Source organism: Vigna umbellata, chromosome 6 (assembly GCF_029865625.1).
Source record: "Vigna umbellata cultivar VRB3 chromosome 6, Vumbellata_1.0, whole genome shotgun sequence".
In the NCBI taxonomy this organism is placed as follows: domain Eukaryota; kingdom Viridiplantae; phylum Streptophyta; class Magnoliopsida; order Fabales; family Fabaceae; genus Vigna; species Vigna umbellata.
The window spans coordinates 13,753,203-13,773,699 of record NC_142170.1 but is presented as its reverse complement, the minus strand read 5'-3'; the positions used below and the strand labels follow the sequence as shown (position 1 = coordinate 13,773,699).

Sequence of the window (20,497 nt, the reverse complement as noted above, 5' to 3'; positions counted from 1 at the left end):
TCTCTCATCTAACCCCACCTTCTCCAACTTCTAATCACTGTTTAATCCTTATTTATCACTAAACAACCTCTTAATAACCCATTAAACATTAAATCCCTCTCTCCCACTCTCACTTCTCATAGTGCAATACCACCACCTTCTCAGACTTCGCGTTTCTCTCTCTAGTCAACAAACCCAAAAGAAAAAGGAAAAAAAAAGCCATCTTTTTTTTCCTCATTCTCTTCTTAAAACATCTTTCTCTTTTCATTTCACCGACAACAACGTTAGTTAAACCAAAAACACTAACACCATCGCCATGACAGACAGGGTGTATCCTTCGGCAAAGCCTGCCGCAGCCGCCGCCAACCCCGCTTTCCCGGCGACCAAGGCACAACTCTACGGCGCCACCCGCCCCACCTACCGCCCGCAGCCTCACCACCGGAGGCGGAGCAAGCGCGGGTGCTGCTGCACCTTCTGCTTCTGGCTGATCCTCACCGTGCTTGTCTTACTCCTCCTGATCGGCATCGCTGGCACCGTGTTCTACCTGCTCTACCGCCCCCACCGCCCTACCTTCACCGTGACGTCGCTGAAACTTTCGTACCTGAACCTCACCTCCTCCTCCACCCTTAACTCCCGGTTCGACGTCACAGTATCCGCCACCAATCCCAACAAGAAGATCCTTTTCGCCTACGACCCCACCTCCATCTCCATCCTCTCCGGCGACGTCGACGTCGGCGATGGCATCGTCCCTGCCTTCCTGCACGGCAAGAAGAACACCACGCTCATCAAAACCTCCATTGTGAGCACCGGCAGCGCGCTCCAGAGCGACGACGCGTCGCGATTGAAGTCCAGCATGAAGAACAAGAACGGGTTGCCACTGGAGGTGAATTTGGAAACGAAAGTGAAGGCCAAAATGGGAAAATTGAAAACCCCAAAGGTCGGAATCAGAGTCTCCTGCGACGGAATCAGAGTGAATCTTCCCTCCGGCAAGAAACCGGCGACGGCGTCCACTTCGAACGCGAAGTGCAACGTGGATGTTAGGTTCAAGATCTGGAAGTGGACGATTTGATCTGCATGTACACAAAACACAACAACAGAGGTGTGTACTGTGTTAATTGTCTTGATCGTTTTTTCTTTCTTTTTCTCTTTGGTTTTAATTTTATTTTGGTATATTTTTGGAAAATTTGTTCATATTCATAAATTACTTGAATGCGTGTAAATGGCAACGGCGTTTCAGTCGGTGACTGACAGTTGTTAGCATGTTGAATGTATACCACTACCACTATTTTTTTGCTACACAGGTTTCCATTTTTCTATCATTTTAACTCGTTCCATATTTATTATTTATTATTTATTATTTATAATACGGAACCGGTTGCAATTATTATTCTTGTATGGGTTTGGCGATGTAAAATATTTGTAGGATAATCGCATTTAATCTGGCTAATCATTAGTGGAAAAGATCAGCATGAGTGTCCACACCTTTTGGTTCTTTTGCTTTTTAAATTTATTTATTTTGAAATTGCATGGCTTGCACCACCGACAGAGACAATAATAATTTTAATTGTGAAGAGTGTGACCTAAAATAAAATGATTCAAAATGAGTAAACTAGGTAGGAAAAACAGGTCTAAGTATTGACAGAAAAGGACTAAATAACCACATTTTTACTAGTTTTTAGTGTAAACTATTTTGATTGGTTGAAATAATTATTTCTTAGAATTTGGAGTGTAGTGTAGCAGAAGAAGCATTAAGGCGTAGTTTGTTTGGTTGTTGTGGTGGTTAGAGGGATGTGTAATGTTCCAATTAAGTTAAGTTGTGATAAAGCTTATCTCTTTCAAAAGCAGCAACCAATGGTGGCAGTGACCACTTCGTTAAATTCTGCAACTTTTTTCTTCTATTTACTATTTGCTCTTCTCTTCAATTATTGTGCTTTGCTTCCTTTTCCTACGTAGGAACCACCTTCGCCTTCAGGTGCCCTTTTCCTGCAAATTTTACAAATGTCATCTAAATAATAGTCACGGAATTCTTTACATATCTTCAAGTAGAAATTAAGGGTTTGATTAAGAAAAATATGAGTGGAAATAAATTAAATATAATAACATGGTGTTTTGAAATACCTAAAAGTCTCTAATTATGATATATCAACTTGAGGTTCGATGTTTTTAAAATTAATTATCTTTATATAGTGACTTTGACAGAATAATTTTAAAATTAATTAATTATATTTTAAATGGTGACTTATTTATAGTCCACAAAAGTTAACTTTGTATGAGAATGGATTTATTTTTAATTTATCAAGATAATACTATTATGGTGGGGTTGAATTTATATTGTGAAAATTAAACCAAACCCTTTTAGTATAACGAGAGCTTGATGAAGATTAAGACCGTGTTCCTATCTATTTATTATGAAATCGCATTGTTTAGTTTAAAAAATGCAAGTAACATAAAATTTAAATCAGAATTGATTTTCTGAGACAAAGACATCTAGTTCTAAATTATGTGAACAAGTGTTTAATTTGTATGTATGAAAAATTATTGATGTTCTAAATTTTTAATTATTATTGGTGGCTTTAAATTCCTGTGAAAAAAAAAAACTCCAGTAAATGAAAAAAACTTTGCATTTTCAGTGATTTTGACATGTAAAACCAATTCCAGTTAAATCTCAAACACAACATTTCATTTCCATGCATTTCTTTGCTTACATGGATAAATATTTAAGCATGAGAACCACATTTAAAAAAATTGTTTGATAATTGTTTTCGCAACGTTATTAATATAATTGAAATTCTCAACTGTAAAACTTTTTGAAATGAAACTTATGAGTTGCTATTGTTGGATAAAAAGAACTATTTTAATGGAATTATTTTTTTACAATTTAATCGAACCCAATTCGATTTACAAAACTCAAGAACCCAATTCCTAGGAGTTTCAAAGAAAAGAAAGAAAGAGTCCATTGAAAGGAAACTGTTATCACTATAGGAACAAAGTAAAAAAGCGTCAAAACAAAAAGTGAAATAAGAAAAAGTAAAGAGAAAAGAAAGCCAACGACAAATTATTGTTGAGAGTTCATATAAGTTGACAGTGAATGTTCATTATTCCTAGTTTGAAACGAAGACTTTGTAATACTATAGAGGAGAAAATATCCTAGTAAAGTTGGAAGGACGAAGGCACCAGTAAAAACTTAATCGGATTAGGATTGACCTTTTCGCAGAGAATTCAAATATTAATATGTTCATTGTGCTCATAAAAAACTTAATTGATTACTATTTAGAGAACCGAAAAAAACCAAACAATCTTGAAGTAAATGAGTTATTGAAGCTCACAAATGGCAGAAACAAGGGCGTAGTGTTAGCCTCATAGGAGTTGTGGATGAGCATTGTGAGTATAGATTAAAAGTAGAAGAATGGATATAAATAGGAGAAGAAAAATTGACAACACCAGAGCGTTTTCTAGTGGAGAGTTTACAATAATAAGATCAAGGGCATAAAAAGAATGCATTTGAAAAATAATTACACATGATCCATTGCCCTCAATCAATAATCCAAGGAATGGTTTCAGTATGATTGTGAAAGCAAGTGCATTCTGAGTAGAAGAGCGACACATCGTGTTTGATAGCATTAAGGAGAGAGATTTAATCTCATGGTTTGGTAAGAAGCCAGACATATTTCGTTTCGGCTGGTCGCAACGATTTTGGTCGGAATGTCAGAAAGCTTAGGATTGAACCGATGTAATCATTACTCGTGCATGGTTGATCTCCTTGGTCGTGCTGGACTTTTGAAAAGGTAACTGATATTGTTGGAAAACATGTCTATTGAACCTAACGAATACGTTTGGTAGCTCTTTGAAACTCGTAGAATGTACAGACAAGAACAATTTCTAACCTAAAGGAAAAAAAACAAAAGAGCTTCATGATGCAGATGGAAGATAGGATGACTCTGGAAGAGTAAGGGTGTCGGCAAGGACAAAAGTTCTTAAAATACCAAGCCACATTTTAGCTGGGAGGTCTGGATGAAGTTTATGCTAAAATTAACTATCATTATCATACAAAAGATTGCTAAATTAACCAAATCGACGAAGTATACAGAACTAAAGGAACCACATACTACAATTGCTGGGCTCAAGGAAATGCCCGTGTCTGTAATCAGGTAAAGGCCAAAAATTGCTCATTCTCTCTATGTACAAGAGGCCAACATCAAAACAGTCTCGAAAAGGTAAAAGGATTTTCCTCTTCCTGAAACATTCGCTTAACAAGTATAATTAAAGAAAGATGATGAAGCACTAAACGACATCTCTGAATCATGCTTCATGAAAGCACCACCTCCAACAAGTCAGAATTCAAACTCTCCTGTCGCCTGCAGATGTATGACAATTCGATAGATTACATTGGAAAAATAGAAAATAACATTACATGTTCTCCTTCAACAGTGACAAACCTTGTTGAAGAGAATGTCCTTATTATTTATGTGCATGATGCCATCCTTTAGTGTGCATTTCCACCTGCTCTTGGTACGTGTCACCTAAATTTTGAGCAAGATAGACCCCATTTTAGAGAATAATTTATCCAACCCTGAACCACACTACCTACAAATCCAGTCCAGAGTGTAGGGAAGTTGTTACCTTATCAAACTGGGCCAAAACAAGATGATGTGTATTTTGGTCATCTCCTTGTTCCATGTCATCCAATTCGTCATCATCTTCTTCATTTAGTGGAGGCTCATCGTCGTCATCATCCTCATCATTTCCCACCTCATTCTGAGCCAAGAGAGCAGGGGTGCTAACTGGCACTTCTAATAATTAATAAAGGAAAAAGAATCAGCAGATGTGACGTATTAAAATATATATAATGATAAGCCATAAAAATTTTCCACATTGTTGACTTACCAGGAGGAGCTGGTGTATTAGAAATATTGTAGTCATCACTGAACACTTCGTAGTTGTACATCTGCCAAAGGATGAAACAAACCAAGATGATGGAACGCGAGACGTGGAGTAGGGAAGTGCCAAATGAAGCATAATGCAATTTAAACACTAAAAAAATAGTAACTGCAGAGTTAGGTAGAATTTTCTAGTCCCCGTTTGCTCTCCTCTGGCTATACATTAGTCCATCCAATTATTTGAGGTTTTCAAGTTCCATAAGTAGCATGAAGTTAGCAACTAAAAATCAATCCCCGTAACTAATAAGCAACTAATTCATGTTCCAAATTACAAACATGTTAGTATATTACAAAATTCATCTTGAATTTAAAATCAACCCCTTCAATATAGTTCCTTGGATTTACTATTCTGTCCAATTTTGAATAAGGAAGATGTAGCTCATTAACAGACACTCATGTAAATGGCAGAACTTGAAACTGTGTTGTTTCGCACTACTCAGTAATTACGGAAATAGTTTTGCACCAATAGAATAATTCAAATAATTAATAAGAGCTCATCAAATATAAATAAAGTGCCTATTGAAACCTTAACATCGAATGTGGTTATTAATTGCAAAAATAAAAAGCCCGGGTATCTATCTACCAAGAACTAAGAGAGATGGTATGTCTTTTTCACAAAATTATAAGGGACAACAAAAGATTAGAACAAGTAAACAAAGTAAATGCAATTCTTGGTGTGGAGGGAAAAAAACAAAAGTGTTTATTTAAATGATATCATGAATGTAGGAATGAGAGGGGACAAATATCACTACTCACATTTGGAGTACCAATCTCATCATCGTAAGGAGCTGGTCCATCAAGTTGAGGAATTCTAGTAGTCAACCTCTCAACATCCGCTTGCATTTTCCCTTTGGAAATAGTCTGATGTGAATTAATGGAGATATCCCCTCCATTTACCTAATTGATAGATATCCAAGAGTTCAGTAACTGAACAATTTTTCCATCAACCAAACAAGTAAATGAAATTAACTGACAGATAATTCACTTCCTTGTGTGTGTTTAAAAACCAACAGAACAATATATATTCAGTACAAGAGTGGAATAGGCAAGAAGCTAGGAATTTTAAATTCTCAATAAAGCTATCTGATGAAAATGTCTATTCTGTGGATCATTGTGACAGTCAACAATTATTACTTTCATATTGAGATTTGAGATGGCAGTAAAACAAGTCTGAAAAATAAAAAATTTGAGGACAATTTTTATGAGACTCTTAAAGTTGGTAAATACTACAATATTATATAGCAGCTCCCAGGTGGACAGATAGTAATAAATTCCACTCGACCTAGAATATCAAACAATTGCACGGAAATCATAACCCACGTTCTTGAAGAGTTGAATAATTTGGTTTCAGAATAAAAAGCCCCAAAAATTATAAAACTGTTGACCAAAATAAGGTATTAAATTTCCAAGAAAAATACTATCTCATGAAGAGTTTTAATGCGAGAGAGAAACTACCTGAATCATTATGCTATCTTTAGAAACTACTACAAAGGAAAATTTCTTTCTACAAGCCAGAGTGATACAGGACGCAAGAAAATCAATTATAACTACAATTGAAGATCCTAACAGAAAAATACTTTATAGACTAGACTGACCATACTCGAGTGCTTGTACAATAGTTCAATGCACAAGAAAGAGGTAGAAGCAGGAACTAAATAGAGAAAAGGGCAACAAAAATAACAATGAGAAAGATTGCTTAAAAATAAACAGCAGGAAAAACCAGCAAGGAGAAACATTATCATTGTGAAAAATCAATCCTTAGGTAGAAATAAACTGAACAAAAAAGGAATGTCATTCTAAGGATTTTATTTTGGGGTAAAACTTTGGGAGTTGGGCTTCATAGTTTTGATGTAATTTGAATCATTATTCATTTGTTTTCATGGAAAGCTGTCAGAAATTTGTTTGACAGATGCAACGTAGGTAGCTAAAGCAAGGGTTGCCCTCTCCATCAGTAATCACTCAGTTGCCAACTATTGGCAACCCCCATTCCGGAAAAGAAGGGGAAAGGAAAGTACCTCAAAACAGGGGTGGCAAGATGTACTTTTACCATCCCCCATGTCCCATCTTGTCTCAACCTGTTAGGTTTCTAGATAGAGGATACCAGGAAAACCACTGCAACCACCTATACTCACTGAATAGATTTTGTATTATTGATTCTAGGCAACAAGTACAGCCGGAATGCATCCAAGGGATAATGTTCCCTTCACACAGGATGCCAATGATCCTGTCAACAATTCTCCAAACTTTCAAAAAACGTCCCTGCATACAAAGACCCCCAAACTATATATAGGAAGTCTCACTCAACCTAACAACTACTTCTCTATATGTTTCCTCCTAACATACAAATTACATATCCTATCACAACCCCTCCCCCTAAAGAAGGGAACAAGAAAGAGAAGTGTGAAAACCAACAAACTAATTATAAAGCAGTATATCCTCGCTCCCATTCAGTAAAAAATATAGTTTACAATGAAACCAAAAGTAATAAAGACAGTAACTTAAACCATTAACATCACTAAACACAGCTTACAAACTGCATACAATATCCTGCTGATATAAATGATGCCAATCGATACAGAAACAAGTACCTCAATTTCAAAAACTCCCAGTGCAGCATCCCCAGCTCCATCTTGTTGAGGTATATATCCACCCGCATTATATTGAGAAGTCAAATCATTGCGCTTACGCTTCCCTGACGACATTGTAAAGAAGTCCTACAATTTTTTAAAGCATGAGTAAAATGACATTCCAGACAAAAATACCTACAACGTGTTTTGCAACAATAGTAACACAAATAGCTGGCTCTATAAAATAACCCGACCATGATGAGGTCTCTTTGAATTTTGACATCAGAGAAAGCATTCTTCTATCAGTCCTAACTGACTTGCTTACCTGTGTCAGAGGTTGATTAGAAGTTCCTCTGTCTGCCTCATCCCGCCCTTCCACATAAGCTACAGTAATACAAACCATTATTACTGCAAAACCATTAGATTAAACACTTTATCCTGAATATAAAAGACACTCACCAACATTGACATCAAGTGAAGGCCTCGGGTTCATCCAAGGAGAAGGAGGTTGCTGTAGAAGTTTACAAAGACAACATTAATGTACACCTTAAAAAAAGTCCATGCCAATGATTTAAACAGAATAGTTAAGCCACTGAATAATAGCTATGGATTAAAAGAATAGCATAAATTGATAATGGCATTTGAGAAACTTAAACAAAGTTATAAATAACACTATAGCAGTGAAGGGCAACCCAGGGCAAATAAAAAGTCAAAATGGTAGTTCATTTTCAAATAATGGCTACAATTGCGTCCAAAAAGAAGCATGGTTTTAAATACCTATTCTTCACTCAACAGAATAACTTTTGGTGTTTTTAAAGGGGCAAAGTTGACATACCCCCCTTACGAATTTAAAAAACTCCTATTTTTATGTTGTTTCCCACATAGTACCACCATATTAAGTTACACTGCATCACACCCACTAGCCACTACTGCGGAGCCTGTTGTAGAGAAGTTAATTATAGTGGCTGTAGCAGCACACATTCTGTGGTGATATCACAATATCTCTGCCAGTATTCTCCTCATGATGGAACGGTGTCATTTGGTATCATTTGATGTTTTACCGGGAGAATATCAGAATTCCACCTCCATTTTCATTTAATCTTATCAGAAACCCAATTTCCACCTACCGTGAGTGTTTAATCTCATTAACTAGAGACATGGCTCATGTAGTCCTTATTAAACTTGGGCAATCATCAGCTTGCAAGTCATTTTCGTTGGGTAAACTTAAGCCCTATGCCAAAATTTTAAGATTGTATTATAACTTATCATTGATTCATCATTAGGACACCCATCATTGATTCAACCCTAAACAACTCTATTGCTCTGTTTGGTAGAAATGAAAGAAGTTGAGAGCGGAAGAGGAAGATGTTGCAAACAAATGAAAAGAAGAGTTGTTTTGTTGGAAAGAAATAGGAGGAAAAAATATTGTTTTGATTCATTATTAATAATTTATTATTATTATTATTATTTAATTGCTCATTATTATTAAAACTATTAAAATCAAATAAAATAAAACAAAAAATAAATAAAAATAGCCCCGTAATTGATTACAAGCCTCCTAGAATTGATTATGGGGATGTTTTCAACTCTAAAAAATGTTAAAAACCCAACATAATTGATTATGTTACACTTATAATAAATTATATTGGACTTTCCTCCCTTTTCTTCTCATTTTTCAGCAGCAAGACAAGCCACCACTCATTGCATCAATTATTGCACTCTCATCTCCTTTCTTCTCAACCAAACCAGTTCCCTCCCTCCTTACTCTTTCCTTACTCCTTCCTTTCTCTCTCTCCCTCTTTCTATCATAACAAGTGAACCTTTAATGCCCACTCCTACACATGACAGGGTGTTATTGGGCTACAGCAGTTGTCTACACTCAAAATGTCCAGTTTTGGGGCGTGATGGGAACTGTTTAGATCCCATATCAACAAGAGAGATATGGCCAATGTAAGACTTAGGTAGTTTCTTAACTTACAAGTCCAGCCAGTTTTGTGGGACAAGCCCATATTATAAGTTCGGAAACTAAAACATCTCTCCAAGATGACGCCCACCTTTCTTCATCAAGATTGTTGACATTACAAAGCATTTTTCAGCTACTTACCTGAAAGGTCGTTTATGTTCCAGTCAACTCCTGTATCATACAACATTGTCTATCCTTTCTTCTTTCACCACTACCAATTTTTGTAATGTATCTTTTATTTAATGTTCATGAGCTCCCTAGTCTTTAGTTCTTCTAAGATCTACCTTCTAATTTTTTATTATTCTAACTGGGCATTGTTGTCTTCCCATTGATCAACAGTAATGATTTCACTCATATGTCCCCCATGAATATTCTTTAATTTTAGTTTTTTATTAAAAGAAAAGGTTAACGCGAGTTTTTGTAGCATAATTTATGTAATATCTATAAACTTCAAAACAGCAGCTATAGCACTTTCAAGGCCAGCCACTTCCCACTGCAATTTATGATTGACTACTATGATTTCCCAAACTTCTACCGTCTATCACCCATACTGTTTGACTAAACCAACCTCTCTCTGTTGGTATTTCTGGTGACACCCGCCACTCATTTCTGTACTCTGAACCGTCTACCCATTTCTGTACTCTGAACCGTCTACCCATTTCTGTACTCTGAATCCTCTACCCATGTTATTTTCTGTGTAACATTCACCCATGTTTCTTATTATGACTTGTATTTGAACTATGATGTATTTTAAACCGTTTTATTTCCTTGACTTCAGTTGTTACTTACTGAGTTTGCTTAAAACATATGATTTCTAATTGTTGATTAAAAATATGCCATAAATTTTGATTAATTTTTAAATACTTAACCATTTATAGGTATATAGTATAATAAATAAATTATTCAATTTGATTATTAGAATGGTGGCCATGCACTAAGATGCTATAGTGTTTTTAGGTGTGTGTCATTGTTTGAGATATATATAACTGGGAGGAAATGAAAAAAATTAATTTGACAATGTATATTGAAAACACTTTTATGATATATCATGAGACCAGCCAGCAAAATGAGCTTTACCATATATGTAGCAGGTCTTCCTCCTTTTACATCAGCATTTCCTCCTGTATCATTTCCAGAAGAGGGGTAGTCACTTGGTCCAGTGGGAATGTTATAGGTTGAGTTATCCCCAGTTCCAGGTAAAGGGGTTTGTATCGGAGTTTGCAAGGGAGTCTGCACGTTAAGAAGTGCATATCAACTATCCAATAATTTTAACTCATAACAGAACATTAAAAGGAGACATCACTACTTGAAGTCATAACTATGGATCAAAACTCACAGGAGGAAAAAGCATTTCAGCAGTAGGAGTCTCATACTCCTCGGTGTACGGCACGTTAAGATCATGAACCGGAGTAACACCGGGAGTTGGCTTAGCTGCAGTTGACCTTTCTATGGGACCCAGCACAGCCCCCGCCTGCATCATCTTTGACTCCCACATCTACACAAATTACAAACAAAAGAAGAAGGATGAACATCTTTAACACCGCCAATAAAAGTAATATTAAAAGAAAAAGACCATAAAAAACAATCGATCCGATCCAAACCCTAAATGAAGGAACCAGTCCAGAAAGAATAAAAAATTCTTCCTGACTAAATCAAAATCAATACACGTTCAAAATAGGTGTATAAACATCAAATAATCAGATTTATTTATTCATATATAGAGATTGAAAGTAAATCGTGGACATATGAAAATAAAAGAGGTGGAGATGATAATTTAATTACAGCTTGAAGCTCCTTGAGAACTTCCTCCCCAGGCCCTCCGTTGTTGACGAACTCGTCACGAACCTTGACCATGACATCCTCAATTACATCGATGTAAACCTGGCTGGTGGCGGAAGCTGCCATGACGAATGTTAGTTTGAGTAGAATCCCAGAGTGTCTCCTATAATTCTCCTTTGAGAAGCGATTTGAAGGAAAGTTCAGTGGAGGAGATGGAGAGGAACCATGGAAAATTGTAGGCTAGGGTTTGTGATGAAGGTGAAGAGTGAGAGCTGAGTGGAATGGCGAGGAGAGAGAAGTGGCGGACGAGAAGGGGAGAATAAAGAGAAGAATATAAATAGGTTCGCATCCGATTTTAAACACCGTGACACGTGTCAGTATTTCCTTCTTCTTTATCTTTCCATTCCATTTCTCAGACCACCTTCTATGTTTCTTAAGACCAACTGCACATACTCACCTTTTAATTTTTAATTCTTACCATTGCTACTATTGCAGATTATTTTTTTAAATATATTTATCTATTATGTTAACCTAATTTAATAAAATTTCTTATCAAATTTGAGAAAGAAAAATAATTCTGTAAAAGAAGTCATTTGTATATGTAACTATAGATTAAAAATATCAAAATATAAAATGTGTACAACACAGTTTTTTATATTAAATTACAGTGATGAATAAAGAAACTAAAGTTGAAAATGTTTATATTTTTATTCATATCTATCTTAAAAATATCTATATCTATATATATATATATATATATATATATATATATATATATATATATATATATATATATATATATATTATTCTAATAGTGTACGTAATTTTTAACGAGAAATATATATTATTCTAATAAATATTGTGGAAAAGAGAATAACATACATATTCTTGTGTTTATATATGAAAAATGATGACTTCTTCCTAAAATAAATATAATTATGAAAAATTCAGAAAATAAATATAATTATGAAAAAATAATTAAATTTTTAATAATAATGCATATAAAGCAAATTATATAAAGCAAATTAAACATAAATTGTATAAAGCAAATTAAACATGTTAAAAAAATACAATATAATTTAAAATAAATTATATATTAAAACAAACATTAAACATTTGAAAGTTAAAATTTTAATATAATTTAACCTTAGTTAAAATTTAGATATTAATAAAATTCTATATATACTCCTGGTCTTATGGTCTGTTTGTTTCAGCAAATTTGACCGTAAATGGAATTTAAGAAGATGGAAATACAGGATTTTTTTTGTTCGCTCGAAAAAAAAATGAAAGTGATGCTGCCGATGAAAAAACGGAATTGTTTACCTCTCTCATCTCGATTTGAAGAGATTTGGTGTAATTTTATTATATTACCCTATGCTTTAATAATAATAATTATTATTATTATTATTAATTATTATTATAATAATAATAAATAGTAATAATAATAATAAATAGTAATAATAATAATACAAATTTTTATGTTAAAAATTAATTTTTATTTTTTTCTTTTCTTATAATAATTTTTAGAATTATATATAATATTAATAATTATAATTTTATATTATTTTTATATTAAAAATATTTTAATAATCTTTATTTTTTATCAATTAAAATCTTCAATTTTTACTAATTATAACATTAATCATTATCATTTTATATTACTTTAATAATTATGGGTATTTTGGTAATCTTTCGTTTCTATCCATTAAACAAAATTTTTTTATTTATCACATCAATCAAATCCTACACTAATTCTCATAAACTTTATTTCTAAATTCACTCTCAATTACCTCCAAATCCACTCAAACAAACAACAAAAAATTCACCCTCAAATCCTCCCAAATCCATCCACTCACTCTCCGCCAAATCCTCTCCTCCAAGTGAACACGCCCTTAGTGTTCCTCTCATGCCATACTAGGTTGTGATTTATTGTATTCATCCTATGGATTTGGGGTTTCAGTTTTGTTGGTATTATTTTGGGGATTGATGTGCTTCTTATCAGTTCCTCCTTGATCAAATTTGTGCAGGGTTATGGTGAATTATGTGATGTTTGCTTCATGAATGTGGTTCATCATCAAATATGTGTTGAAACAATAAAATTTGTTGTTGGTGGTGAAACAATGTATCTCAATCGAGTGCTCTTTTCTTTAATTCTTCATCTTTACATCCAAAACAAACAATGTATGTGAAAACTTTAGCACAAGATTTTGTAAAGCTTTAGGTTTTTGTCACCTTACATTTTCTTATGTGAATTTGAATCTATAACTACATTAACTTTTTATCATGTCTCTAACTTTAAAAGGATCACCAAAATAAAGTATCAGGGGTGACGTTGGGATGAGACACAGTTGGATTCATAAGAAAAAATATTTCTTCAATAAATTTGTACCAGGTAACCTATAATTTCATTATTGTGTTGATAGAAAATTGAAGCTTATAATGTATGATCTGTAACACAATTTGTTACTATTTCAATAACTTCCTATGTTATGTGTCCTTCTGCAGTCATTATAGATTTTTGAAAATACAACTTGTTGATGGATGTGTTTGTTGATCTCTAACAACTTCTGCAAAATATTTCTTTGAAAAAGTTGTATGATATGTGAAACAATTTAGGACTTTTGACGAATAAATTGCACACCATCTTCATACTCCTTCATTTCGCCATTTGCAAATATGACTGTCAAGTATGAATTTGATAGGTTTTATGTGTCGCTAAACATATGCGTGGCAAAATTATCCATGTAGTGATGGGTTTATGCTTGAGTTAACTTAAGTAAAATAAGTGTATCAAAAAATGTGGTGAATGGATGAAAGTTATGTATGTGTAAGTTTTTATAATGCACCAAATAAAGTACTTGATGTGACATGAATAATAATAGTTTGAATAATCATAAAAAATGTACATTTATTACAACAAAAGTACATTGTTATTTATCAAACAAGTATTTTATAATGCTATTTGTTATCCATGTCTTTCGATGTCACAAGTTTTTTGTGTTATTTGTCTTTAAGGTTGTGTTTGTTGTTCTTATTTGTGAGATTCATTGTCTTCATCACTTTCTTCAGTTTCAATCGATTGATTTGGATGTTTTGACGGTTGGTGAGACATTATAAAATGATAAAAATACTGTAATGAAGAACCTACATGGAATGCGGATGGTGGATCACCGTGAAAGTGACAAACATATGTGATGGACTTGCACTGAAGGTTAATGTTGGTGAAAATTTGTCATAAGAGGTAAGAACTTGATGGTAGATGAGTCAGGTGGGACATTTTACTCCCAATGTCCATATCCAAACATTTGATGTAGATATTGAAAGTAATGAAAGGAAGACCTATGAGGGTCATGGTAAGGTTGTGGGTGAGGAGGTTGTTGTGGTGTATTTAGAAAAAAACAATTTACTTTATTTCTTTTAAAATAATAATAGCACGAATTAAGAAAAAAAAATTGTGAACTCATCATCAGACGATTTTTTTTAAAGGTGAAATATACTGAATAATATGACTTATGTACCATTGCATTGCACACATTATATTTATAGTCTCGACACCATAAATTAGGCTTATCAAGTCCAATTTCATCCCTACTAAATGAAGTTGGTCTACTACTTGAATCTATAACGAAATAGATCAATCAATTTTGGATAAACTCAAAAATATTTTTTCGGCCACAGTATAGAAGGACATGTCGATTTCATCAATAATTCTTACATCTTTGTATTGTTCATTGTTTCTTAATGCATATACATCACAGATTATTTAATTAATTGGAATTTTCGTCAATTACAAGATATCATCTGTATAATAAGAATCAAACTCTTCTGGTAATCAACTGCAAAGAGGTGTAATCGATTGCACTTTTGTGTTTCATAAAAAACAATTTCATGGTAAACAATTAGGGAACTTATAATCGATTCCAGTTTTGAGTAACACGAATAGAGTTCACTGGTTGGATGTCTTTTTATCTAAAGAAAACAAATTAAAAATTGTCCTGCATCCTCAATTATATCGTGATAAAATTGTTGAGAGACATGATGACTTTCACTTTTCATATTAAACAAAAGAGTGACATGTACAAACGGCAAGACTTTGTAATTTTTTAAATTTTACCATTTTCATAATATATGTTTCGGATTTGCATAGGAAAAAAAACTAAAAATATGGCATCCATTCACGTGATTCAAAGTGATAGAAAAAGGCGATTGGTTATATATGCAAGGCTATGTGATTATTCACATGCATGCACGGAGAACTCAACGCAACACTTCCTTTTTCTTCAACAGTCACAGGAAAAGCGCTTTCAATCACTCACTTTCTTCTCCATTAATTCCTCCACCACTCCATGCAACAATGCATCATTCATTCATTTCCATTCTCCATGGCAACCAACCAACTCAAAGAACCACCCAAAAGGCTCCAATACCCACTCGACTCTTCCTCCTACAAGCTCCTCAACGAGATCGGCGCCGGCGTCAGTGCCGTCGTCTACAAAGCCATCTGTATCCCCATGAACTCCGCCGCGGTCGCAATCAAATCCATAGACCTCGACCGTTCCCGCCCCGACTTGGACGACGTTCGTCGCGAGGCCAAAACTCTGTCCCTCCTTTCACACCCTAACATCCTCAAAGCACACTGCTCTTTCACCGTCGACCGCCGCCTCTGGGTGGTCATGCCCTTCATGGCCGCAGGATCTCTCCAATCCATCATCTCTCACTCCCACCCCAACGGCTTAACCGAGCCCTGCATCGCGGTGGTTCTTAGAGACACCCTCAATGCCCTCTCCTACCTCCACGGCCAGGGCCACCTCCACCGTGACATAAAAGCCGGGAATATCCTCGTTGACACAAACGGACAGGTAAAGCTCGCGGATTTCGGCGTGTCGGCTTCCATCTACGAGTCCTCCACGTGTTCCTCTCTCAAGTTCACCGATGTTGCAGGCACGCCGTATTGGATGGCTCCGGAGGTGATTCACTCGCATACAGGATACAGTTTCAAGGCTGATATATGGTCCTTTGGGATAACCGCTTTGGAGCTCGCGCATGGAAGGCCTCCTCTCTCCCATCTTCCACCTTCAAAGTCCATGATGCTCAAGATCACCAAGCGGTTTCGGTTCTCCGATTTGGATAAATATAGAAAGGGGAATGGGAATAAGTTCTCCAAGGCGTTCAAGGACATGGTGGCTTCTTGTCTGGACCAAGATCCTTCCAAAAGACCCACTGCTGATAAGTTGCTGAAACACCCCTTCTTTAAAAACTGCAAAGGAACTGATTTTCTGGTCAAGAACGTGCTTTTAGGGTTACCCAGTGTGGAGAAAAGGTACAAGGAGAGCAAGGTTAACGAACATGCAGATGGGGGAGGCCACGATGATGATGATGATGATGATGATGAAGACCCCGCCATGCTGGTGAAGGAGAGAAGGATTAGTGGATGGAACTTCAACCAAGACGGGTTGGAGCTTGATCCTGTGTTTCCAAACGATGATGCGGGGGCTAAAAAGGCTGAGCTTGGAGGGGAAAGTGTTATCAGAAAAATGGAGGAGCTTGTCAATGTTGGTGGAAATGAAGCAGGAAGTGGTGGTGGTGGTGTGAAGAAGAGGGAGAAGATGTTGACGACTTTGAATATTCTGAAAGGGAGCTTGGAACAAGAGCTGTTGGAAGTGAAGTTTCTTGTGAATACAATAAGAGGAGAGGAGGAGAGTGATCGTGATCAAGTGGCTGCTGCTGCTTCTGCTGATCATAGTGAGGAGAAGGAGATTTCTAGGCTCAGGGCTGCACTGGAAAATGAGAGGAAGAAGAACTTGCAGCTGGAGTTGCAGCTCCACAACTGCAAGATTCAACTTTCTTCTCTCAATATTTCCAACTAAAAGCTCTCAAACACTTGCATTCTCCATGCTTATATGTAAACTTATGTTACCTGAAACAGCTTTAAATTTCATTTTTCTTAATCAATCACCTTGTTTCTTACATGAATAAAAAAATATATCAAGTGATAACCATTTTTACTATATTATGTTAAGAAAATAAAAAAAAAATGTATGGTTATATTTTCTGTGGTGTGAAAATATCATCACTCTATACTAATATTTTTGTATTTAAGATTAGACTTCAATATTAAGATAAAAATTATTATTAATAATTGAAAACATGTTATTATGACAAAGTTGTAAACGTAATATCTTAAAATTTAAGTCAAAATAAATCAAAGTCAATGGTTTCAACCCCATCAAATGGATTTCCATAACTACATTAATATATTAAGAAATGAAGTGTAACTAATAAATAGATAGATTTAAAAGCTTATCGAGTAAGTTGAAATTTACAGATCATACTTTACTTATATTCGTTCACTAAAATCTTCCTTAAATTGCTTCAATTAAAATCTTCTTTAAACATACCTGTGATAATATATACTGGGCTTTTCTTTCGTTGTTCAATATTTTTCTTGAGAAAAGGAAAATAATTATTCTCTATTCTTTAATGCCAAAATTACTTTGAACAGAAAAAGGGAAGACTCACTACTTTTATATATTCTGAATTCAAACATCCATTCATTGGAAATCTTCTCTAACTTCACATAAACTCATCACTCAGCTATATTGTTTAAAGAAATAACAGCATGAACTCCGTTTGGTGTTGTTTTGCTCATTACTTCTCCAACTTTGAATGAACCAGACAGTAGTTCAAAACAAGTGAGACATAATTTCATAATAATAAAACTACATGATAAAGAAATATGAGTGGTGATAAAGTGCCACATCGTTTTATCACGAGTCTCCGTTCATCGTCTAACCTTTACACGCCGCCACCAACACCCTTAACCTTAACAACGACAAAAACAACCTTAACTCCCATGAAAACAACGCTAGCAGCAGCAGCCCTAACGCCGCCACGCCGCCCTGGTGTCATGGACCGCTTCCCCTTCCTCCAAATTCAGCAGTACCTTCTCGTAACATTGGTCAGTGTTTCTCCTTGACCGGGGCCACGACCTCACCCACCATTCCCCTTCGGATTTGAATCGGCTCCGGTTCAGAACGACTCCGATTCCTCTCTGATTACGAACCCAAACGACTGCTGACAAATTACAATTAGGGTATGTAATAATTAACATTTAAAGATTAATGATAGAATCACCATGTGTAGCAGGTGGCAGCGGCAACATTCTCTTGGCTGCAAGACACATGTTATGAAGTATAGTTCATTCACATCAAGAAGTGATTATGGTGATTGGAAGGACTTTTGAATGACCCAAGAAAGTTTCTTGTTGAAAGAAAGAAAGAAAAATATACCTGTAAGAGGAAATGGATTAAGAAGAATCTAAAATAAATAACAGTTACACGAATACATAACACCTAGACTTGCATCAACCAAATCATTGGATTCTTGAGACCAAGAAAGAACGCACTGATCATACCCGCAGCCATCAGGGATCTTGATATTGGCTGATGTCATCCAGCGGCGATAGCCACGGAGAGAACGGTACTAAGCTGTCAATGTCCGACACGTTCATATCTTCTTGCAATGCATTGTAATTAAAGCACGAATCTTTTGGCTGTTCTTGTTGTTGAATTTGTGAGGGATCATTTCCAAGATCTTGTGGGTGAAGTTGTGACGGATCTTTTGATTCTTGAAGTGACATTCCTTGATGATAAGGGTCGTGGGAGGAGGAAGGTGGTGGTGGTGGTGGTTGTGGTGTGGCGATGGAATCAAGAGCTTGCGCTCTGAAGAAGGCAAGGTGTTGAAGGAGAAATTGGAGTTCAGATTCTGCAGAAGCGATGACAGATTGCAAGTATAGAATGGTTCTTAAGCAGCCCCCAACAGGGTCTTTGGCTCTCATATCTGACTCAAAGATAATGGCGTCGATGGCTGAGTTTCTGTTAACATGGTCAAGAGGCTTGATCATGCTGGTGATTTTGCCAACTCCGAAAAGCTTGTGAGCATTAAGGAACTGTTTTTGGCGATAATGAGGAAAGAAAGGTGCGAGAATGCAGTTGGGTCCGCACTTCCTGCGTTGGAACTTACAAGCAGCACAAGCCGGTATGGTGCTCCTTGAGGAACTCGTGCCACCTTCCATGGTATCTGCAAATTTTAAGCCGAAATGAGAGCCTTTAATTTCTCACTACTTATTCTTTATATATCTCATTTATCTCAACAGATTCTGTTATGCCAAATGATATTTTTAGATCATCAAGTAATACCAAATCAATCTTCTTTTCATAAGTCTTTTTTTTTTTCGTAATAGTTGTTCGTTACTTACTCATTAGTGATTAGTAATTTAATTATACTCTAATGGTGTGTGGTTTTTTTTATGTGAAATGTTCAAAATTCAGTTTTATACCTTTTAAAAGATTACCTATTTTAAGTCCCTTTATCTTTAAAATCTATTAAATTTGATTAAATAGTATTTTATAAAGGAAAGACAATGTTTAGATAGCATTTGAAAGATTAAAGTAGTGTTTTTTTTTTAAATCAAAGTGAAAAAAATGTAACTTTTCTTTTAAAGAAACTAATATTTTATGTGTTACAATTAGTATGTTGTAAACTACACATACATAAATGTTGTTTAATGTGACTGTCTACATATAAGATTCACTTGAATTTAATATGCTATGGTTTACAAAATTAATTGAATCAAATTGATAGTTGGTTACATTAAAAAAACTGAATTATTTTGAAAATAAAAACTGAAACTGGGCTGTTTTTTAGTTTAATTTCTAAAAAGTGTAATATTCCTAACTAAAATATTTAAATTGGAATGTAGGTTACAAAATTAAAATATATGTTTAAATATATCTATATATATAAGGATAATTTAAATTTTGAGATAATTTGGTTATGGTTCAATTCAGTTTATGTAGATATTAGACAGTTTAATTCAGTTCACCTAAACAAATTATACTGTGTTAGTTTAATTCTTCAACCATTTATGTAATTTACTCATCCCAATAATATCCAGTTCAATTTCCTCCTATTGGTGTTTCAATCCCTTTTTAAATCATGAATAGACAGATATGTTTGTTTTTGTTTCTTATAATAATATTAAAAAAAATGCTCTTTTGAAATAGGTATGAGTTATGATAGATATGATTAAATGAGAGAAAGCTTAAATACAGAATAATAATACATATATTAATTATGTATACAGGTTTGGTTAACCCATTAATATTCTACTTAATATATTTTTGTTTTGGTGTGAAAAAAAATCTCAACAGGTATTTGTGTATAAAAAATTAATGGTTATTTTTACATAAGATTTATAATAAATAAAAAAA

The 20,497-nt window shown here is 34.8% G+C and overlaps 4 protein-coding genes across 5 annotated transcripts; 2 read left to right on the top strand and 2 right to left on the bottom strand.

Annotated features, from left to right (window-relative positions):
* The first annotated feature begins 92 nt into the window (after nt 1-92).
* Nucleotides 93-1,298, top strand: LOC124843850 (Late embryogenesis abundant (LEA) hydroxyproline-rich glycoprotein family). Its single transcript, XM_047320685.2, has one exon. The coding sequence runs from the start codon at nt 296-298 to the stop codon at nt 1,046-1,048; it is 753 nt and encodes a 250-aa protein (XP_047176641.1). The 5' UTR covers nt 93-295; the 3' UTR covers nt 1,049-1,298.
* A 2,720-nt stretch (nt 1,299-4,018) lies between these two features.
* On the bottom strand, nt 4,019-11,536 carry LOC124843828 (transcription initiation factor IIA large subunit-like). 2 transcript variants are annotated; one of them, XM_047320653.2, is made up of 11 exons: nt 11,229-11,536; nt 10,783-10,941; nt 10,524-10,676; nt 7,943-7,994; nt 7,809-7,867; nt 7,505-7,630; nt 5,673-5,813; nt 4,864-4,924; nt 4,600-4,769; nt 4,416-4,499; nt 4,019-4,334 (listed from the first exon to the last, which is right to left on the bottom strand). In XM_047320653.2, the coding sequence occupies exons 1-11, from the start codon at nt 11,349-11,351 to the stop codon at nt 4,311-4,313; spliced, it is 1,152 nt and encodes a 383-aa protein (XP_047176609.1). In that variant the 5' UTR covers nt 11,352-11,536; the 3' UTR covers nt 4,019-4,310. The 2 variants fall into 2 exon arrangements, with proteins under 2 accessions (XP_047176609.1, XP_047176610.1); XM_047320654.2 differs by having other exon boundaries at nt 4,600-4,766.
* A 4,020-nt stretch (nt 11,537-15,556) lies between these two features.
* LOC124843824 (Protein kinase superfamily protein) lies at nt 15,557-17,177 on the top strand. Its single transcript, XM_047320650.2, has one exon. The coding sequence runs from the start codon at nt 15,572-15,574 to the stop codon at nt 17,090-17,092; it is 1,521 nt and encodes a 506-aa protein (XP_047176606.1). The 5' UTR covers nt 15,557-15,571; the 3' UTR covers nt 17,093-17,177.
* A 1,471-nt stretch (nt 17,178-18,648) lies between these two features.
* LOC124843860 (LOB domain-containing protein 22-like) lies at nt 18,649-19,299 on the bottom strand. Its single transcript, XM_047320698.2, has one exon. It carries the CDS (start codon nt 19,297-19,299, stop codon nt 18,649-18,651), a length of 651 nt encoding a protein of 216 aa, XP_047176654.2.
* Between the last annotated feature and the right edge of the window lie 1,198 nt (nt 19,300-20,497).